Source organism: Salmo trutta, unplaced genomic scaffold (assembly GCF_901001165.1).
Source record: "Salmo trutta unplaced genomic scaffold, fSalTru1.1, whole genome shotgun sequence".
Classification (NCBI taxonomy): Eukaryota; Metazoa; Chordata; class Actinopteri; order Salmoniformes; family Salmonidae; genus Salmo; species Salmo trutta.
The window spans coordinates 42,218-66,557 of record NW_021822846.1 but is presented as its reverse complement, the minus strand read 5'-3'; the positions used below and the strand labels follow the sequence as shown (position 1 = coordinate 66,557).

At 44.1% G+C, this 24,340-nt stretch overlaps 1 protein-coding gene across 1 annotated transcript in view; it reads right to left on the bottom strand.

Annotated features, from left to right (window-relative positions):
• Nucleotides 1-1,007: 1,007 nt before the first annotated feature.
• LOC115185523 (thrombospondin type-1 domain-containing protein 4) overlaps nucleotides 1,008-24,340 on the bottom strand; it is a gene marked incomplete in the record, with an annotated part of 32,333 nt that continues 9,000 nt past the window's right edge. The window contains 11 exon segments of the mRNA XM_029745771.1: nucleotides 1,008-3,439; nucleotides 6,108-6,255; nucleotides 6,598-6,777; nucleotides 7,044-7,211; nucleotides 7,297-7,470; nucleotides 8,495-8,699; nucleotides 8,923-9,052; nucleotides 13,629-13,862; nucleotides 14,854-15,025; nucleotides 22,258-22,442; nucleotides 23,774-23,978. Of these exon segments, the coding sequence (XP_029601631.1) occupies nucleotides 3,309-3,439; nucleotides 6,108-6,255; nucleotides 6,598-6,777; nucleotides 7,044-7,211; nucleotides 7,297-7,470; nucleotides 8,495-8,699; nucleotides 8,923-9,052; nucleotides 13,629-13,862; nucleotides 14,854-15,025; nucleotides 22,258-22,442; nucleotides 23,774-23,978 (1,932 nt within the window).

Here is a 24,340-nt window from a genome sequence, read left to right as displayed (position 1 = left end):
GCCCTAACCAGTTCTCTTCTGCGTGTTGAACAAACGCTAAATTCGTAGTCATATCCACGATGTGCACAAATAGGCTAGCCTAATGTGCGAGAGAAAGGGGAGAGAGCGAAAATAGAGAAGATAGGCCTATACTACAGACTGCACTGATCTAACAGTATGGGTTAACCTACAATAATACACCGTCGTATCAGCCTAGTGAGGGAGGGATCCTCACCGCTCTGATACAGACAGGCACAGCAGACCTCATCTGTCCATGGTCCTGAACCAAGATATTTACAACCTTCATCAAACTATGACGCTTTTTAACTCATCTTTATTGCTGGTGGGGTTCTCTTTCGGGTGTGTTTGTTTTTTTCTTCTGCCACCCCCTCGCGCTTAAGGAGAGGAGTCAGAGAGTTCAGGGTAATTTACTCTGAAAGGTCACCATCTGCCTCCCACCACCTCATGCCCCCCTCTCCCCCCCACCGTTATATATCGTCAGTTCACACACGCCGGGTCTATACCAGGAACAAGCCGCTGGACGGCACGCGCGACCTTCCCCGGAGATCTACACCGTATCACTGAGCGTAGCTGTAGGCAACAGCACGAGCATGCATGAGGAACTCATGCTCGGGCCTCTTTCATGGTGGTGTCAGAACTGGGCTTTTCGGTTTCTCTGTCGTCTGTGGAGTAGGCCTAGGGCTAGAATAGGGCGAAATTGCCCCCTATTGATCCTGATTTACGGTCAGTTTAGCATTTATACCCAGAATGGTGTCGTTTGTTCGTAGAGGAAACGTTAGATCCATGAAGTCATATTAAACTTGCTTGAGTTATCATCACAACACAAACGAGTCTATTCTGAACAAGGGAAGACAAGTCGGCTACAGCTTCACAAGCACACAATACTGCCATCTGGCCACTGTTGAGGACATGTAGGTCTATTTATTACAATGTACTGTAGGTCTCAGTGGACATTAAGGCCTGCTAATTGGGGGGAAGAAAAGTGCACAAAATAGAAAAAGGCAAACTATTTTCTCATTATAGTTTTTATTTCAAATTAAGTTTGTGATAGCATTTTCCACACACTCGTTTGCCTTTTTCAAAATAATACAAAATCCATATACTTCTACGCAATAACTTCTGATCATAAACTCTGACAAGGTAGCAACAAAGGGAATTTGCTACAGCTCCTCTTAAGCAAAAAAATAAATTACATGTATTTTTTATAATAGATAAATTACTATCCTTTTTTTCAGACTTTTTAATATAAAACTTTTTGTTTCTACTAAAAACGATTTAAAACATGAAAATGACATTCACAAATAGACTCATACAAGAATACACCCACGGCTGCATACTCACACAAATAAACACAAATAGGCAACTTCACAGAGACAGGAAAACAAACACAGACAAACACACACACAACACACACCATCCAAGGGTAGCAAAATATAATTTGTTCTTCTTAATATGATGACTGAAAAATATGAATACTTTTATATGAATATATGCATACAGTTAACATGTACAGTATGCCTAAAATTCAAATCATACCACAATATAGGAGATATTTATGTATATGTATATTAAGTATATGTTCACACAGAAATATAGACATACAAATATAATATTGACTGACAAATATACACATCGTTCACCTGTGGAGTGTGTGTGTGTCCGTGTGTCTGTATGCTGTAGACGTAGCATACAGTAACATGTTACAACTATGTCATAAGGCATAGGGGCAATATATGTTAAAAAGAGCTTTGTTTAAGTCAAAGACAATCCTTTTAAACATTTTCAGTAAAAACACAAATTAGTTAGGGAGATGTTCCTTGCTACTGTCACAACTTGCTCAAAAACGGCCCAGTGCACTCAAAAACGTGATTTCCCTATGTTTTATATATCCTTCAACACTATGAGTTTGGAATAATACTGTGAAACTGTGAAAATGATGATAATTCCATTTTAGTGTAAGAGCTGTTTGAAAAGACCGCCTGAAATTTCACCCTGTTTTGGTGGGATGAAGTTTTGGTCTGCATGGTGACTTCACAGAGTTAGTTAAGAGACCAATAACAGAAATAGTTTCAAACCTCTCTGCCAATAACAGCTACAGTAGTTTTCAGTTTCCTAGCAAAAGTCTTGCTTGAGAAATTGCTCTTTGCTAAGAAGTAATTTTTTTCTTTTTGACCATTTAAATTGAAAACAATCACAGTAAGGTAGTTAATTGTTACCCAGAAAGGATTTGATATTGAGATAAAAACAGCTGAATTGGACCTTTAAGACACAGCTTGCTCTTCAGCATATTGTGGAAAATGCATTTCTGAAAATGATTGCATAAATGAATACAATGCTATTTCAATACCTACCATTCTTGAACATATTGATGGGTCAGATGATACAATTGAAATGTCTCAGGTGGTGGTATATTTTCTGTATGTAGCAGAGGTGGTTCGGTGTAACCTTAGCTGAGACCTGAACACTGGTATTAGCTCTCAGGGGTAATGCCTTGGCTTTAGTTCAGTGGGCTAACAGTCGTGAGGGCACAGGTTGGATACCTGGACAGTCACCAATAGACCATACAGTCGTTTCATTCTACCCCTGCTTGTTTTCAGATTGGGGGCGTTCTCAGGTTATGGACATCTCTCCCCTATTGTCCTTTAAAAACAGGTCACTTGTACTAGGCCACCATTTTACATTTTGGTATGTTTTCACCAAATGTTGATGATGCTGTATAAACACTGAGGAGACATTTAAAATAGTTTTTTGGCGTATAGAACACAAACATAGAAAACATACATCATAGAAACTGCCAGCAGGTTTTATACTGCTATTGGGTTATACCTTCTGGGTCCCATCTATCCATACTAGCATACTACATAGTATGCATGGACAATACTTCACCTCACACTCAGTAGTATGCAAGTTTGGCTACTGGGACAGAGCTCTGGACCCAGGTCCTGGGTGTACATACATCATCCACAGCATCTCTCAGCCATAGAAACAAAAAGAGTGGACATAGAAATCAGATGTATTCCATATCATGGAGCTCTGAACAATGTCATTGGAATTTTTTTTGCATACGCAGATAACCCATAAAATGTAAGAAATGTAGTAAGTAACAAATTAACTCACATTCCAAAACATCCCTTCTCTAACGGCTGTACATCTGGCCCAGGACACAATTCAATCCCCACTTCATGTGGTAATATATCCACTCTACCCTCTCCATTTCTATGGTCTGATCATAGAACCTGCACTATGACTTCTAACCCCTTAAACCCTGACCCCTGGCTGACCTCGGCTGGAAGCCTGTTATTGGCTGGTCAGTGCCTCTTGGCCCGCTGAGCACTCTGGGTACATGAGGCGCAGCAGGCAGTCTTGTAGTAGGAGTAGACACACAGTCTGGCCTGAACCACCATCACACAGTTATGACGCCGGTCCCTGCAGTTCTCATCTACAGAGAGAGTAGAGCAGAGGAGAGGGGGAGAGGGAAGAGTGGAGGGGAGGAGGAGAGGGGGAGAGGGAAGAGTGGAGGGGAGGAGGAGTGGGGGAGAGGGGGAGAGGGAAGAGTGGAGGGGAGGAGGAGAGGGGGAGAGGGAAGAGGGGAGGAGGAGTGGGGGAGAGGGGGACAGGGAAGAGTGGAGGGGAGGAGGAGAGAGGGAGAGGGAAGAGTGGAGGGGAGAAGGAGAGGGGGAGAGGGAAGAGGAGGAGGAGAGGGGGAGAGGGAAGAGGGGAGGGGAGGAGGAGAGGGGGAGAGGGAAGAGGGGAGGAGGAGTGGGGGAGAGGGGGAGAGGGAAGAGGGGAGGAGGAGAGGGAAGAGGGGAGGGGGATAGGGAAGAGAGGAAGGGAGGAGGAGAGGGGGAGAGGGAAGAGGGGAGGAGGAGAGGGGGAGAGGGAAGAGGGGAGGGGAGGAGGAGTGGGGGAGAGGGAAGAGGGGAGGGGAGGAGGAGAGGGGAGGGGAGGGAGAAAGAAAGGGTTAGATTTCAAATCTCACAAGCAACACACACTCACACATACTGTACAGTGCCTTCATAATGTCACGACTTCTACCGACGTTGATGCCTCTCCTTGTTCGGGCGGTGTTCGGCGGTCGACGTCACCGGTCTTCTAGCCATCATTGATCCATTTTTAATTTTCCAGTGGTTTTGTCTGGTCTTCCTACATACCTGGTTCCAATCCCATTCATTACATGTTGTGTATTTAACCCTCTGTTTCCCCTCATGTCCTTGTCAGAGATTGTTTGTTGGTATGCTCGTGTATTATGGATTGGTGCGCGACGGGTTCTTGTACCCACTTTTATTTATTATGTACTTTGGTTTTGGAGTTTTGTTAATGTTATTAAACTACTCCATTTATACCAAGTTCAATTCTCCTGCGCCTGACTTCCCTGCCACCTACACACATGTCAGTACACATAAAGTATTCACACCCCTTGACTTTTTCCACATTTTGCTGTTACAGCCTGAATTTAAAATGGATTACATTTAGATTTTGTGTCACTAATCTACACACAATACCCCATAATGTCAAAGTGGAATTATGTTTTTAGAAATGTTTACAAATCAATAAAATATGAAAAGCTGAAATGTCTTGAGTCAATAAGTATTCAACTTTTTTTATGGCAAACCTAAATAAATTCAGGAGTAAAAATGTGCTTAACATGTCACATAATAAGTTGCATGGACTCATTCTGTGTGCAATAATAGTGTTTAACATGATTTTTAAATGACTACCTCATATCTATACCCCACACATACATTTATCTGTAAGGTCGACCAGTGAATTTCAAGCACAGATTCAACCACAAAGGCCAGGGAGATTTTCCAATGGTTCGCAAAGAAGGGCACCGATTGGTAGATGGTAAAAAATCAAGCAGACTTGAATATCCCTTTGAGCATGGGTGAAGTTATGAATTACACTTTGGATGGTGTATCAATACACCCAGTCACTACAAAGATACAGGTGTCCTTCCTAACTCAGTTGCTGGAGAGGAAGGGAATCACTCAGGGATTTCACCATGATGCCAATTGTGATGTTAAAACAGTTTAACGGCTGTGATAGGAGAAAACTGAGGATGGAGCAACAACATTGTAATTACTCCAGAATACTAACCTAAATGTGAAAGGAAGGAAGCCTGCACAGAAATAAAAAATATACATTCTGTTTATCATAAGGCACTAAAGTAATACTGCAAAAAAAGTGGCAAAGATATGTTTTGGGCAAATTCAACACAACACATAATTGAGTACCACTCTCCATATATTCAATCATGGTGGTGGCTGCATCACGTTATGGGTATGCTTGTCATCGGCATGGCCTCGGGAGTTTTTTAGGATAAAAATAAACGAAATAGAGCTAAGCACAGGCAAACTCTTAAAGAAAAACCTGGTTCAGTCTGCTTTTCCACCAGACACTAGGAGATGAATTTAGGACAAATATATACCTTTCAAGGCCAAATATACACTGGATTTGCTTACGAAGATGATACTAAATGTTCCTGAGTGGCCTAGTTACAGTTTTGACTTAAATCGTCTTGAAAATCTATGGCAAGACTAGAAAATGTCTGTCTAGAAATGATCAACAACCAACTTGAAAGAGCTTGAATAATTGTTTAAGAATAATGGGCAAATATTGTACAATCCAGTTGTGCAAAGCTCTTAGAGACTTACCCAGAAAGACTCACAGCTCTTAAAGACTTACCCAGAAAGACTCAAAGCTCTTAGAGACTTACCCAGAAAGACTCAAAGCTCTTAGAGACTTACCCAGAAAGACTCACAGCTGTAATCACTGCCAAAGGTGATTCTAACATGTATTGACTCAGGGGGTTGAATACTTATCTAATCAATATATATTAGTGTTTTATTTTCCATATATACAATTATTATTATTTATTTATTGCAGTGACATTAGAGAATTTTGTGTAGATCATTGATAAAAAATGACAATGAAGTCTATTATAATTCCACTTTGTAACACAACATGTGGAAAAAGTATTTTCTGAAGGCACTGTAAACATACAGTACACACACACACACACACACACACACACACACACACACACCACACACACACACACACACACACACACACACACACACACACACACACACACACACACACACCTGCGACCTGTGGACTGCAGGGTATGGTATTGCAGAGCTGCTCCTGGTCAGGTTTGTCTGTAAGGGAGCATTCTGGGCTGTGCTGTTTGTCAGGTGTGAGACACCGTACTTCTCTGATCTGTAGCCCCTTACCACAGGAACGAGAGCACTGAGGGAGAGAGATAGAAGAGGAGAAAGGGAGAGGAGGATGATCAATATCTTTCTCATGATCAACAACCAACTGCAATCCAAGGTCGTAATTATGTTCTCTCTCCTCCTCCTCCCCCCTCCTCCCTCTCTCCTTTCCTCCCTTTCTCCTCTTTCTCTCCTCTTTCTCTCCTCCCTCTCTCCTCCTCCTCTCCTCCCTCTTGCCCTCTCTCCTCTTTCTCTCCTCTCCTCCCTCTCTCTCTCCTTTCCTCCCTCTCTCCTCTCCTCCTTCTCTCCTCTCCTCCCTCTCTCCTCTCCTCCCTTTCTCCTCTCCTCCTCTCCTCTCCTCTCCTCCCTCTCTCACCGCGCTCCACTCCGTAGTAAACCACTGAGGCTGACATGCTTCCATCGCACACGTCTGCACCGAGGGAGGCTTTTCCAGCTGGGCACACTGGCTGATCGGTGCCACTTTGAAATCTGTCCCCATCTTCTCCACACAGATGATGTCCCTTCGCTGAGTTCCATTTCCACATGGAGCGCTACACTGGAGGAGGGAAGAGAGGGAGGAGGGCGAGAAAAATAGCAAGGAGTGAGAGGGAAGAGAGGCAGGAGAGGACAAAAGACGAGAGGGAAGAGAGGGGGAAAACGTTACATTTTCTTCCTATTCATCTGCTATTACAGTACTATGCATTTCTTTTTTATAGGTAAATATCTATCCATCCATTCCAGTAAATCATTGTTGAATTGAAGTGGCTGATTATATTGGTAACAGTATTGATCAATGGCTGCCACACCCCCTGCTCCTCTTACCTGACCCCAGGGGCTACTGTACCACATGTAGGTGGGAGCACACGGACCCCCGTTACACGCCTTCATGTCCGCCGGTTTGTCCCCCAAACACTCTCCTCCCTCTCTCCCTCCACGGGTCAGACACAACACCTCTCTCCTCTGAACCCCTGGACCACACGGGGCTGAACACTGAGAGAGAGAGATGGGGGTATTAGAGAAGTTAGTGTATTGATGTGTGTGTATGTGTGTGTGTGTGAGTGGGTGTAGTACTCACAGTGTTGGACCAGCCAGTGAAGTACCAGTTGGTTACACAGGGCCCCATGTGACAGTCCTCACTTCCTTGTGGGCGGAGCCTGGAGTTACACTCCTTGTCATTCACCACGCTGCCATGGTCACTGACACAGCGGACATTCCGAGTTCTCTTCCCCATGCCACAGTCCACTGAGCACTGTTGAGTTCAAATGAGAATGTTAGGAAAAGCTACAGTAGAACAAAGACATTGGACAACAGGATGGATCACAGCCTATAGACATCAACACACATTCTCATAAAATGTCAAACTAAACACACATACACCATTCCCCAGTGTGAATATTAACATACCCCCCTGCCACTTTCTATACTCACAGAGCTCTAGTCGGTGCCTATCTCCCAGTGTGAATATTAACATACCCCCCTGCCACTTTCTATACTCACAGAGCTCCAGTCGGTGCCTATCTCCCAGTGTGAATATTAACATACCCCCCTGCCTGCCACTTTCTATACTCACAGAGCTCTAGTCGGTGCCTATCTCCCAGTGTGAATATTAACATACCCCCCTGCCACTTTCTATACTCACAGAGCTCCAGTCGGTGCCTATCTCCCAGTGTGAATATTAACATACCCCCCTGCCACTTTCTATACTCACAGAGCTCCAGTCGGTGCCTATCTCCCAGTGTGAATATTAACATACCCCCCTGCCACTTTCTATACTCACAGAGCTCCAGTCGGTGCCTATCTCCCAGTGTGAATATTAACATACCCCCCTGCCTGCCACTTTCTATACTCACAGAGCTCCAGTCGGTGCCTATCTCCCAGTGTGAATATTAACATACCCCCCTGCCACTTTCTATACTCACAGAGCTCCAGTCGGTGCCTATCTCCCAGTGTGAATAGTAACATACCCCCCCTGCCACTTTCTATACTCACAGAGCTCCAGTCGGTGCCTATCTCCCAGTGTGAATAGTAACATACCCCCCTGCCACTTTCTATACTCACAGAGCTCCAGTCGGTGCCTATCTCCCAGTGTGAATATTAACATACCCCCCTGCCTGCCACTTTCTATACTCACAGAGCTCCAGTCGGTGCCTATCTCCCAGTGTGAATATTAACATACCCCCCTGCCTGCCACTTTCTATACTCACAGAGCTCCAGTCGGTGCCTATCTCCCAGTGTGAATATTAACATACCCCCCTGCCACTTTCTATACTCACAGAGCTCCAGTCGGTGCCTATCTCCCAGTGTGAGCAGAGTCGTAGCTGGCAGGACTGGGTGAGGTCAGGTGGGGTTAGGTTGGAGCAGCGTTGTGGTTGAACCATGGTGGAACGGTTCCCAAAGCTCTGTCTGCACTGAAGCTGTCTCTGCTGTACTCCCATACCACAAGACACACTGCACTCTGACCATGAGCTGGCCTCGAAGCTACACATATACACAGACACACACACACACAGACAGAGAGAAACACACAGAGAGACAAACACAGAGACACACACAGAGAGACACACACAGAGAGACACACACAGAGACACACAGACACACACATACACACACAGAGAAGAGAGAGATGAGGAGACGGTTAATACATATATACACTATACACTATGATTATTGCTTATGGCTGTTCATAGATCCACACACTCACAATGCTGGGCAGGGGTGCGTGTTGCAGGGCTCCTCCTCAGGGGAGGGTCTTGCTGCTGAGTCACACTTCCTGTCTGGGACTTCCTCGTCAGTATGGCGGTTAATACACAGGATCGCCCTGTACTGGGACCCTGAAACACATCATCCTCATCACCACCACCACCACCACTACCATCACCATCATCATCATCACCATCACCATCAGTACCCTGTAAAGCAGGGTTCCTCAACTGGGGGCCCAGGGGCCAAATTTGGCCTGTGGCTGATTTTCTGAGCCCACCCCCCATTTTTATTTTATTGTTGGACACAAAAGACTGTAAAAAAATCAGAAAAACAGCTCCAATTGATTTCCATTTTTGAAATCTGTTCCAAATTATTCCTATGCATAATAGAGAGATACTGTATATGTGATTGTATACAAATATAAGCAAGGTATGAAATGATGATGTTTTAGTCAAATATTATATCTGCTGGGCTTCTTAAGGTCAATTATGTTCTGGCCCCCTGACCATCCGCTCAAGAAAATATCGTCCCGCAGCTGAATCTAGTTGATGATCCCTGATGTACTGGGAGCCTGGTGGGAAAGTTATAGGATGAATCTAGTTGATGATCCCTGATGTACTGGGAGCCTGGTGGGAAAGTTATAGGATGAATCTAGTTGATGATCCCTGATGTACTGGGAGCCTGGTGGGAAAGTTATAGGATGAATCTAGTTGATGATCCCTGATGTACTGGGAGCCTGGTGGGAAAGTTATAGGATGAATCTAGTTGATGATCCCTGCTGTACTGGGAGCCTGGTGGGAAAGTTATTGGATGAATCTAGTTGATGATCCCTGATGTACTGGGAGCCTGGTGGGAAAGTTATAGGATGAATCTAGTTGATGATCCCTGATGTACTGGGAGCCTGGTGGGAAAGTTATAGGATGAATCTAGTTGATGATCCCTGATGTACTGGGAGCCTGGTGGGAAAGTTATAGGATGAATCTAGTTGATGATCCCTGCTGTACTGGGAGCCTGGTGGGAAAGTTATAGGATGAATCTAGTTGATGATCCCTGATGTACTGGGAGCCTGGTGGGAAAGTTATAGGATGAATCTAGTTGATGATCCCTGATGTACTGGGAGCCTGGTGGGAAAGTTATAGGATGAATCTAGTTGATGATCCCTGCTGTACTGGGAGCCTGGTGGGAAAGTTATAGGATGAATCTAGTTGATGATCCCTGATGTACTGGGAGCCTGGTGGGAAAGTTATAGGATGAATCTAGTTGATGATCCCTGATGTACTGGGAGCCTGGTGGGAAAGTTATAGGATGAATCTAGTTGATGATCCCTGCTGTACTGGGAGCCTGGTGGGAAAGTTATAGGATGAATCTAGTTGATGATCCCTGATGTACTGGGAGCCTGGTGGGAAAGTTATAGGATGAATCTAGTTGATGATCCCTGATGTACTGGGAGCCTGGTGGGAAGGTTATAGGATGAATCTAGTTGATGATCCCTGATGTACTGGGAGCCTGGTGGGAAGGTTATAGGATGAATCTAGTTGATGATCCCTGATGTACTGGGAGCCTGGTGGGAAAGTTATAGGATGAATCTAGTTGATGATCCCTGCTGTACTGGGAGCCTGGTGGGAAAGTTATAGGATGAATCTAGTTGATGATCCCTGATGTACTGGGAGCCTGGTGGGAAAGTTATAGGATGAATCTAGTTGATGATCCCTGATGTACTGGGAGCCTGGTGGGAAAGTTATAGGATGAATCTAGTTGATGATCCCTGCTGTACTGGGAGCCTGGTGGGAAAGTTATAGGATGAATCTAGTTGATGATCCCTGATGTACTGGGAGCCTGGTGGGAAAGTTATAGGATGAATCTAGTTGATGATCCCTGATGTACTGGGAGCCTGGTGGGAAAGTTATAGGATGAATCTAGTTGATGATCCCTGATGTACTGGGAGCCTGGTGGGAAAGTTATAGGATGAATCTAGTTGATGATCCCTGATGTACTGGGAGCCTGGTGGGAAAGTTATAGGATGAATCTAGTTGATGATCCCTGATGTACTGGGAGCCTGGTGGGAAAGTTATAGGATGAACCTAGTTGATGATCCCTGATGTACTGGGAGCCTGGTGGGAAAGTTATAGCATGAATCTAGTTGATGATCCCTGATGTACTGGGAGCCTGGTAGGAAGGTTATAGGATGAATCTAGTTGATGATCCCTGATGTAATGGGAGCCTGGTGGGAAAGTTATAGGATGAATCTAGTTGATGATCCCTGATGTACTGGGAGCCTGGTGGGAAAGTTATAGGATGAATCTAGTTGATGATCCCTGATGTACTGGGAGCCTGGTGGGAAAGTTATAGGATGAATCTAGTTGATGATCCCTGATGTACTGGGAGCCTGGTGGGAAAGTTATAGGATGAATCTAGTTGATGATCCCTGATGTACTGGGAGCCTGGTGGGAAAGTTATAGGATGAATCTAGTTGATGATCCCTGCTGTACTGGGAGCCTGGTGGGAAAGTTATAGGATGAATCTAGTTGATGATCCCTGATGTACTGGGAGCCTGGTGGGAAAGTTATAGGATGAATCTAGTTGATGATCCCTGATGTACTGGGAGCCTGGTGGGAAAGTTATAGGATGAATCTAGTTGATGATCCCTGATGTACTGGGAGCCTGGTGGGAAGGTTATAGGATGAATCTAGTTGATAATCCCTGATGTACTGGGAGCCTGGTGGGAAGGTTATAGGATGAATCTAGTTGATGATCCCTGATGTACTGGGAGCCTGGTGGGAAAGTTATAGGATGATCCCTGATGTACTGGGAGCCTGGTGGGAAAGTTATAGGATGAATCAAGTTGATGATCCCTGATGTACTGGGAGCCTGGTGGGAAAGTTATAGGATGAATCTAGTTGATGATCCCTGATGTACTGGGAGCCTGGTGGGAAAGTTATAGGATGAATCTAGTTGATGATCCCTGATGTACTGGGAGCCTGGTGGGAAGGTTATAGGATGAATCTAGTTGATGATCCCTGATGTACTGGGAGCCTGGTGGGAAAGTTATAGGATGCATTCGAGCTGATCACTTTTGTCAAGTCATTGACGAGGTCACCGCCTTTCAAAGTGTGTTGCCTTATTGGGATAAAAATGGTCAGACTTGATGCCTACATGTCAACTACATGACCTCTACAATCCCTATATGTGATCAAAGGTCATGAAGTTTTGACTGCAGTGACTTCAGTCTTCTGCAGTTGCTCCTTACCAGCAGCAGCCTGCAGTCATCTCCTGCATTGTGGGAGGCTCTATCGTCAACCAATCATTAGAGGGCTTTTGTTTGACCCACGCGAACGGGACCAAAGACGTGACTGAAACAGGAAGCAAATTTGCCGCATTCAAAGATTATCTATTATATTGACAAGATAGCCGAGTGACCGCTCTAACAATGGAAATACTGTCCTTAATGATTTGAAGGCAGGTGAGATCAGGTGGGACCATTCTAGCCAATGAGAGGACAGATATGCGTGTGAACAACAGGCACAACTAATGTGCATCCACTGATATTAGTACACTTGTAAGAGCTTAAACATTATGAAACTTCTATTCTATTAAATAAGCCTCACTTAATTCAACACTCTTTCATAGACCTCCATACAAAAAGAGCTTATCTCACGTGGACAGATTTTGGGGAGAGTAAATTCGATCGCTTCGCCTCTTCCTCTCTGCAGGGATTCATATCTATACAGTGGATATGTACAAATGAATGTGATATTTGAGTCTCTCTCTCCTCAATTGATAGTACAATTTACACACATATTTAGAGTTTGTGATTGTGTGATATGGGGATCGACATAACAAAGTAAAGCTTTTATAAACAATGAACCCTGCCGTGTTTTTTAAAATGTATTTGTTATTTCACCTTTATTTAACCAGGTAGGCTAGTTGAGAACAAGTTCTCATTTACAACTGTGACCTGGCCGAGATAAAGCAAAGCAGTGCGACACAAACAACACTGAGTTACACATGGAGTACACAAGCATACAGTCAATAATACAGTAGAAAAAAGAAAAGTCTATATACAGTGAGTGCAAATGAGGTAAGATAAGGGAGGTAAGGCAATAAATAGGCCATGGTGGCGAAGTAATTACAATATAGCAACTAAACACTGGAATGGTAGATGTGCAGAAGATGAATGTGCAAGTAGAGATACTGGGGTGCAAAGAAGCAAGATAAATAAATAAATACAGTATGGGGATGAGGTAGTTGGATGGGCTGCTTACAGATGGCTATGTGTTGCACTGAGCCTTGCTGTTCCCCTTTCTGCTGTAGCAGACGCACCTCCCCCGATCTCACTTCTCCACTTTCAGCTCCAGTTGGTTGCTTTAGTCTTACCACTCAAACGCACCCATAAACTGTCTCATTCTAACAGCTCCAAGGAAATCACTGTTTCAGTTCAACAGTGTTCCACTTCCCTTGAATAAGCACAAGGGGGAGATGTAACACAGCAAGTCCCTGTGTAGTATGATGAAGTTGTTGCCATTAGACACTGATCTAAGGAGAGTTTTGTGTTTTCCCTCCTTATGGTAAAGGTCAGGATTTGGGAGCATTTTGCTGAACCTAGAACTGTATCAGCAGGAAAATTCCACACACAGCGAACTATGATTATAGGCACACACATATACACATACATTCACAGAGTCCAAGTATTTTTTTAACTCTGACCTTTGCCACAGGAAGCAGTACACTCAGTGAGCCCGCCCCTCCTCCATACGAAGGGTGACTGGGTGTCGAGGGGCAGGTCGGTACGAGGTGGGATTCGAGCATTCCGATTGGGTACCGAGCCTCGGGGGCGGGAGCTCTCAGCTGTCCATCTGTCTGCGGAAGAAGAGGAGGAGGAGGATGAAGAGGAGATGGGGGGAGGAGGGATAGGGTCTTCCACTGTTACAATGAGAGAACCTGAGAGCGAGAGAGAGAGATAGAGAGAGAGAGATAGAGAGAGAGAGATAGAGAGAGATAGAGAGCGAGAGAGAGAGATAGAGAGAGAGAGGCAGGGAGAAATGGAAGGAAGGGAACAAATAAAAACAGAGAGAGAGTGAATCACTTGTTAGAGCTGATGATGTAAAAATTATGTCATTTTTAGTTTCAGACACACCCTCTCACTTCTCTCACCCCTCTTGCTCCCCTTTCCCTAACCCCTCTCTCCCTCTCGCCAAACTTTTCTCCACCTCACCCCTAGCCTTCAATTCCCTCCCCCTGCTTCTCTCACCCTTCTTCACTGACCCCCCTTCTCTCACCCCCTACCCCCCCTCCCCTCACCCCACCCACACATCTAAAGTACACTACTCAGACTCACTGTCTCCAGTCTGGCTTGGATTAGTTCTATTTACTGTCAATTACATCTAGACAGATGATATATCATTCCTTAACATCAGACACATAATACATTTTTATTCATAAAGGACAGTAACAGAGAACAGAACGTGACATCATCCCATGCTACTTCCTGGTCCTATTCCCTGACGATCTACTTCCTGGTCCTATTCCCTGACGATCTACTTCCTGGTCCTATTCCCTGATGATCTACGTCCTGGTCCTATTCCCTGACGATCTACTTCCTGGTCCTATTAGCTGACGACCTACTTCCTGGTCCTATTCCCTGACGATCTACTTCCTGGTCCTATTCGCTGACAATCTACTTCCTGGTCCTATTTCCTGACGATCTACTTCCTGGTCCTATTCGCTGACGATCTACTTCCTGGTCCGATTCGCTGACGATCTACTTCCTGGTCCTATTCGCTGACGATCTACTTCCTGGTCCTATTCCCTGACGATCTACTTCCTGGTCCTATTCCTTAACGATCTGACCTGTCACTGTCACACAGCTTTATTCTGAACACCACGGGAAAATAACAGGGGGAAGCGGAGAAAAGAGGAATGTCAGACTCACTAGTGTCTCTCAGGGGTGCCCTCCCTCCATCCCTCGGTCGTTCCCTCTCTACTTCTCTCTCTCTAGGCCTCTCTCGTTCTCTCTCTCGCGGCCTCTCCCTCTCTTCCGCTTTCTTTTCTGTTGGGATGTAGAATTCATAGTCGATCCCTGGATTCTGCCTATGGAAGATGATCTGGAGAACGACAGAGAGAGAGGAGTAAGAGGGAGAGAGAAAAAGGTGAGAGGGATAGAGAAACAGATTTCAAAAGGGGTGCAATGTGAGGTAGAGATTCCAGAGGTTGCCTAAATGTAATCAGCTTCACTCTGCATTACATGGGTCTGTGATGGCAACATTTAATCTTCTATTTTCTGATCTTTATAACCGCTATTTTTCACATTTTATTCATCTCGTTGTAAATACAGGTGAACCCATAGAGATGAAGCTGGTCTGTTTGCAGGGAGACGTTGTTCTAACTTTATCTCTCAGAGCCCTCTCTCTCCCACAGCTAGGGAGACCTCAGAGGTATGCTGCATCTCTTTAATCAAATCTTAGCCTGGGCCTGGTGTTGGTGTTATTAAATCTTAGCCTGGGCCTGGTGTTGGTGTTATTAAATCTTAGCCTGGGCCTGGTGTTGGTGTAATTAAATTTTAGCCTGGGCCTGGTGTTGGTGTTATTAAATCTTAGCCTGGGCCTGGTGTTGGTGTTATTAAATCTTAGCCTGGGCCTGGTGTTGGTGTTATTAAATCTTAGCCTGGGCCTGGTGTTGGTGTAATTAAATCTTAGCCTGGACCTGGTGTTGGTGTTATTAAATCTTAGCCTGGACCTGGTGTTGGTGTTATTAAATCTTAGCCTGGGCCTGGTGTTGGTGTTACTAAATCTTAGCCTGGGCCTGGTGTTGGTGTTATTAAATCTTAGCCTGGACCTGGTGTTGGTGTTATTAAATCTTAGCCTGGGCCTGGTGTTGGTGTTATTAAATCTTAGCCTGGACCTGGTGTTGGTGTTATTAAATCTTAGCCTGGGCCTGGTGTTGGTGTTATTAAATCTTAGCCTGGGCCTGGTGTTGGTGTTATTAAATCTTAGCCTGGGCCTGGTGTTGGTGTAATTAAATTTTAGCCTGGGCCTGGTGTTGGTGTTATTAAATCTTAGCCTGGGCCTGGTGTTGGTGTTATTAAATCTTAGCCTGGGCCTGGTGTTGGTGTTATTAAATCTTAGCCTGGGCCTGGTGTTGGTGTAATTAAATCTTAGCCTGGACCTGGTGTTGGTGTTATTAAATCTTAGCCTGGACCTGGTGTTGGTGTTATTAAATCTTAGCCTGGGCCTGGTGTTGGTGTTACTAAATCTTAGCCTGGGCCTGGTGTTGGTGTTATTAAATCTTAGCCTGGACCTGGTGTTGGTGTTATTAAATCTTAGCCTGGGCCTGGTGTTGGTGTTATTAAATCTTAGCCTGGACCTGGTGTTGGTGTTATTAAATCTTAGCCTGGGCCTGGTGTTGGTGTTATTAAATCTTAGCCTGGGCCTGGTGTTGGTGTTATTAAATCTTAGCCTGGGCCTGGTGTTGGTGTTATTAAGCCTGGCTATCTTAGCAGGCTCAGCCCAAGCCTCAGTCTAGCTGTGTTTAACCCAGGATAATGCTAGCATCACATGCCCTGTCTTCATGGTGATCTATATAAACTACAGGACAACATAGCCCTGTCTTCATGGTGATCTATATAAACTACAGGACAACGTAGCCCTGTCTTCATGGTGATCTATATAAACTACAGGACAACATAGCCCTGTCTTCATGGTGATCTATATAAACTACAGGACAACATAGCCCTGTCTTCATGGTGATCTATATAAACTACAGGACAACATAGCCCTGTCTTCATGGTGATCTATATAAACTACAGGACAACGTAGCCCTGTCTTCATGGTGATCTATATAAACTACAGGACAACGTAGCCCTGTCTTCATGGTGATCTATATAAACTACAGGACAACGTAGCCCTGTCTTCATGGTGATCTATATAAACTACAGGACAACATAGCCCTGTCTTCATGGTGATCTATATAAACTACAGGACAACATAGCCCTGTCTTCATGGTGATCTATATAAACTACAGGACAACATAGCCCTGTCTTCATGGTGATCTATATAAACTACAGGACAACGTAGCCCTGTCTTCATGGTGATCTATATAAACTACAGGACAACATAGCCCTGTCTTCATGGTGATCTATATAAACTACAGGACAACGTAGCCCTGTCTTCATGGTGATCTATATAAACTACAGGACAACATAGCCCTGTCTTCATGGTGATCTATATAAACTACAGGACAACATAGCCCTGTCTTCATGGTGATCTATATAAACTACAGGACAACATAGCCCTGTCTTCATGGTGATCTATATAAACTACAGGACAACGTAACCCTGTCTTCATGGTGATCTATATAAACTACAGGACAACGTAGCCCTGTCTTCATGGTGATCTATATAAACTACAGGACAACATAGCCCTGTCTTCATGGTGATCTATATAAACTACAGGACAACATAGCCCTGTCTTCATGGTGATCTATATAAACTACAGGACAACATAGCGCTGTCTTCATGGTGATCTATATAAACTACAGGACAACATAGCCCTGTCTTCATGGTGATCTATATAAACTACAGGACAACGTAGCCCTGTCTTCATGGTGATCTATATAAACTACAGGACAACATAGCCCTGTCTTCATGGTGATCTATATAAACTACAGGACAACGTAGCCCTGTCTTCATGGTGATCTATATAAACTACAGGACAACATAGCCCTGTCTTCATGGTGATCTATATAAACTACAGGACAACATAGCCCTGTCTTAATGGTGATCTATATAAACTACAGGACAACATAGCCCTGTCTTCATGGTGATCTATATAAACTACAGGACAACGTAGCCCTGTCTTCATGGTGATCTATATAAACTACAGGACAACATAGCCCTGTCTTCATGGTGATCTATATAAACTATAGGACAACATAGCCCTGTCTTCATGGTGATCTATATAAACTACAGGACAACGTAGCCCTGTCTTCATGGTGATCTATATAAACTACAGGACAACGTAGCCCTGTCTTCATGGTGATCTATATAAACTACAGGACAACGTAGCCCTGTCTTCATGGTGATCTATATAAACTACAGGACAACGTAGCCCTGTCTTCATGGTGATCTATATAAACTACAGGACAACGTAGCCCTGTCTTCATGGTGATCTATATAAACTACAGGACAACGTAGCCCTGTCTTCATGGTGATCTATATAAACTACAGGACAACATAGCCCTGTCTTCATGGTGATCTATATAAACTACAGGACAACATAGCCCTGTCTTCATGGTGATCTATATAAACTACAGGACAACGTAGCCCTGTCTTCATGGTGATCTATATAAACTACAGGACACATAGCCCTGTCTTCATGGTGATCTATATAAACTACAGGACAACGTAGCCCTGTCTTCATGGTGATCTATATAAACTACAGGACAACATAGCCCCTGTCTTCATGGTGATCTATATAAACTACAGGACAACATAGCCCTGTCTTCATGGTGATCTATATAACTACAGGACAACATAGCCCTGTCTTCATGGTGATCTATATAAACTACAGGACAACATAGCCCTGTCTTCATGGTGATCTATATAAACTACAGGACAACATAGCCCTGTCTTCATGGTGATCTATATAAACTACAGGACAACATAGCCCTGTCTTCATGGTGATCTATATAAACTACAGGACAACATAGCCCTGTCTTCATGGTGATCTATATAAACTACAGGACAACATAGCCCTGTCTTCATGGTGATCTATATAAACTACAGGACAACGTAGCCCTGTCTTCATGGTGATCTATATAAACTACAGGACAACGTAGCCCTGTCTTCATGGTGATCTATATAAACTACAGGACAACATAGCCCTGTCTTCATGGTGATCTATATAAACTACAGGGACAACATAGCCCTGTCTTCATGGTGATCTATATAAACTACAGGACAACATAGCCCTGTCTTCATGGTGATCTATATAAACTACAGGACAACAGTAGCCCTGTCTTCATGGTGATCTATATAAACTACAGGACAACGTAGCCCTGTCTTCATGGTGATCTATATAAACTCCAGGACAACCGTAGCCCTGTCTTCATGGTGATCTATATAAACTACAGGACAACGTAGCCCTGTCTTCATGGTGATCTATATAAACTACAGGACAACGTAGCCCTGTCTTCATGGTGATCTATATAAACTACAGGACAACATAGCCCTGTCTTCATGGTGATCTATATAAACTACAGGACAACGTAGCCCTGTCTTCATGGTGATCTATATAAACTACAGGACAACATAGCCCTGTCTTCATGGTGATCTATATAAACTACAGGACAACGTAGCCCTGTCTTCATGGTGATCTATATAAACTACAGGACAACATAGCCCTGTCTTCATGGTGATCTATATAAACTACAGGACAACATAGCCCTGTCTTCATGGTGATCTATATAAACTACAGGACAACATAGCCCTGTCTTCATGGTGATCTATATAAACTACAGGACAACGTAGCCCTGTCTTCATGGTGATCTATATAAACTACAGGACAACATAGCCCTGTCTTCATGGTGATCTATATAAACTACAGGACAACGTAGCCCTGTCTTCATGGTGATCTATATAAACTACAGGACAACGTAGCCCTGTCTTCATGGTGATCTATATAAACTATAGGACAACATAGCCCTGTCTTCATGGTGATCTATATAAACTACAGGACAACGTAGCCCTGTCTTCATGGTGATCTATATAAACTACAGGACAACATAGCCCTGTCTTCATGGTGATCTATATAAACTACAGGACAACATAGCCCTGTCTTCATGGTGATCTATATAAACTACAGGACAACGTAGCCCTGTCTTCATGGTGATCTATATAAACTACAGGACAACGTAGCCCTGTCTTCATGGTGATCTATATAAACTACAGGACAACGTAGCCCTGTCTTCATGGTGATCTATATAAACTACAGGACAACGTAGCCCTGTCTTCATGGTGATCTATATAAACTACAGGACAACATAGCCCTGTCTTCATGGTGATCTATATAAACTACAGGACAACGTAGCCCTGTCTTCATGGTGATCTATATAAACTACAGGACAACATAGCCCTGTCTTCATGGTGATCTATATAAACTACAGGACAACGTAACCCTGTCTTCATGGTGATCTATATAAACTACAGGACAACATAGCCCTGTCTTCATGGTGATCTATATAAACTACAGGACAACGTAGCCCTGTCTTCATGGTGATCTATATAAACTACAGGACAACATAGCCCTGTCTTCATGGTGATCTATATAAACTACAGGACAACATAGCCCTGTCTTCATGGTGATCTATATAAACTACAGGACAACATAGCCCTGTCTTCATGGTGATCTATATAAACTACAGGACAACGTAGCCCTGTCTTCATGGTGATCTATATAAACTACAGGACAACATAGCCCTGTCTTCATGGTGATCTATATAAACTACAGGACAACGTAGCCCTGTCTTCATGGTGATCTATATAAACTACAGGACAACATAGCCCTGTCTTCATGGTGATCTATATAAACTACAGGACAACGTAGCCCTGTCTTCATGGTGATCTATATAAACTACAGGACAACGTAGCCCTGTCTTCATGGTGATCTATATAAACTACAGGACAACATAGCCCTGTCTTAATGGTGATCTATATAAACTACAGGACAACATAGCCCTGTCTTCATGGTGATCTATATAAACTACAGGACAACGTAGCCCTGTCTTCATGGTGATCTATATAAACTATAGGACAACATAGCCCTGTCTTCATGGTGATCTATATAAACTACAGGACAACGTAGCCCTGTCTTCATGGTGATCTATATAAACTACAGGACAACATAGCCCTGTCTTCATGGTGATCTATATAAACTACAGGACAACATAGCCCTGTCTTCATGGTGATCTATATAAACTACAGGACAACGTAGCCCTGTCTTCATGGTGATCTATATAAACTACAGGACAACGTAGCCCTGTCTTCATGGTGATCTATATAAACTACAGGACAACGTAGCCCTGTCTTCATGGTGATCTATATAAACTACAGGACAACATAGCCCTGTCTTCATGGTGATCTATATAAACTACAGGACAACATAGCCCTGTCTTCATGGTGATCTATATAAACTACAGGACAACGTAGCCCTGTCTTCATGGTGATCTATATAAACTACAGGACAACATAGCCCTGTCTTCATGGTGATCTATATAAACTACAGGACAACATAGCCCTGTCTTCATGGTGATCTATATAAACTACAGGACAACATAGCCCTGTCTTCATGGTGATCTATATAAACTACAGGACAACATAGCCCTGTCTTCATGGTGATCTATATAAACTACAGGACAACGTAGCCCTGTCTTCATGGTGATCTATATAAACTACAGGACAACATAGCCCTGTCTTCATGGTGATCTATATAAACTACAGGACAACATAGCCCTGTCTTCATGGTGATCTATATAAACTACAGGACAACATAGCCCTGTCTTCATGGTGATCTATATAAACTACAGGACAACGTAGCCCTGTCTTCATGGTGATCTATATAAACTACAGGACAACGTAGCCCTGTCTTCATGGTGATCTATATAAACTACAGGACAACATAGCCCTGTCTTCATGGTGATCTATATAAACTATAGGACAACATAGCCCTGTCTTCATGGTGATCTATATAAACTACAGGACAACATAGCCCTGTCTTCATGGTGATCTATATAAACTACAGGACAACATAGCCCTGTCTTCATGGTGATCTATATAAACTACAGGACAACGTAGCCCTGTCTTCATGGTGATCTATATAAACTACAGGACAACATAGCCCTGTCTTCATGGTGATCTATATAAACTACAGGACAACGTAGCCCTGTCTTCATGGTGATCTATATAAACTACAGGACAACATAGCCCTGTCTTCATGGTGATCTATATAAACTACAGGACAACATAGCCCTGTCTTCATGGTGATCTATATAAACTACAGGACAACATAGCCCTGTCTTCATGGTGATCTATATAAACTACAGGACAACGTAGCCCTGTCTTCATGGTGATCTATATAAACTACAGGACAACATAGCCCTGTCTTCATGGTGATCTATATAAACTACAGGACAACGTAGCCCAGGGCCATTGAGACATCTCTATGTAACACAGGAGCAGAGAGATATATCTTCTGATTTAATCAACAAAAGTGTGTGTGTGTGTGTGTGTGTGTGTGTGTGTGTGTGGGCAATGTGAGTGTGTGTATAAGTGTGTCCTACTCACATATAGAGTCAGTTGTGTGGTGGTGGGTCCTGGAGCTGTAAGGGTCTCTCCTCTGTCCTCCTGCCCATCAGAGAGAGCCCTGGGGCGGGTGTAGGTGAAGGTAGTCCCCCCTGCCTCGTAGTCTCCTGGAGGATCCACCGCCCAGCGCCCATTCACTACTGATACACCTGTACCACTACGTAGGGCTGGGAGGAGGAGGGAGGGAGGGGAGAGATGGAGGAGGGGGGAGGGGATGAATAGAGAGAAAGGAGGAATGGTTGAGAGAAGGGGAGGAAAGGGGAGGACAAAGGGAGGGTTTGGTTTTCTTTTAAAGTCATGTTCAGTCTGCAAACCAGTCAATTCCTCTAAAAAGACACACACAGACACACACAAACATAGTCTCAGACACACACACATTAAACACACACAGACACACACAAACATAGTCTCAGACACACACACATTAGACACACACAAACATAGACACACACACATTAGACACACACAGACACACACAAACAGTCTCACACACACACATTAGACACACACAGACACACATTAGACACACACAAACATAGTCTCAGACACACACACATTAGACACACACAGACTCAGACACACACACATTAGACATACACAGACACACACAGACTCAGACACACACACATTAGACACACACAAACATAGTCTCAGACACACACACATTAGACACACACAGACACACATTAGACACACACAGACACACACAAACATAGTCTCAGACACACACACATTAGACACACACAGACACACACAAACATAGTCTCAGACACACACAGACACACACAAACATAGTCTCAGACACACGCACATTAGACACACACAGACACACACAAACATAATCTCAGACACACACAGACACACACACACACACAGACACCGACTTACCCATGAAGACAGACACACGAACCGCACACACACACACACACATTAGACACACACATACACACATTAGACACACTCAGACACACACAAACATAGTCTCAGACACACACACACACATTAGACACACACATTAGACACACACAAACATAGACACACACACATTAGACACACACAGACACACACAAACAATCTCAGACACACACACACACACACACTAGACACACACAGACACCGACATACCCATGAAGACAGACACACGAACCGCACACACACACAGACACACAAACCGCACGCACACATACGCACACAGACACACACACACACACACAGAGTTTAGTCTCATTACCAGACAGCAGACAGTGGGCAGACAGACACACGGTGTCTCTGCTCTAGGCCTCTAAGGACTGTAACAATAGCAGCTTTATCTGAGGTTAGTCTGCCAGGCCAAAGAATTCACACCAGACTCCCAGGCCAACATAACAATGCCAGTCCAGCACACACACATTCACTGGCCAAATGACATTCTCAAATCTACATCTCTTCTTAGGCTCCAACGACTGGACTGGCATTGTTGTGTTTGCCTGGGAGTCTGCCTGGCAGGTGTGTGTGTTACCCAGGTAGTTGGAGCTGGCGTGTCTCTCTGTGATGTTGATGGCAGTAGCTCCTGGGGGGATGTCCAGGATTCTGTGGTAACCAAGGGGAACACTGGTGTTCTGGAAGCTCCCGCTCAGCTTCTGACAGGACAGGTCCCGCCCCCCACACTGACCACACCTGTCAATCACCAAGCCAGACCCCAACACCCCATCACAGCCCTCAGTCTGGGGGAGAGAGAGGGAGACAAGGGGGACATTGAGAATCAGGAGAGGAGAAAGGGGGGGAGACAGGGAAAGATAAAGAGATGGGAAATTGAGAGGAGGGTGGGGGTAGGGTAGAGGGAGGTAGAATGGAGGGAGAGAGCAGAAGAGAGAAAGAGACACAGAGGGAAAGGGAGGAGGTGGGAGACGGAGAGAGAGAATGGTTATTGTACTGTTTCTGTTGTTGACATTTCACATCCTCTGTTTATTTCATTGTTTGTGTAACAATGCTTTGGTAACTGTTCCAGACCTTATCGTGTCAAAAAGAGAGAGAAAGAGGGGATAGAGAGAGAGAGAGAGAGAGAGAGAGAGAGCGAGAGAGAACG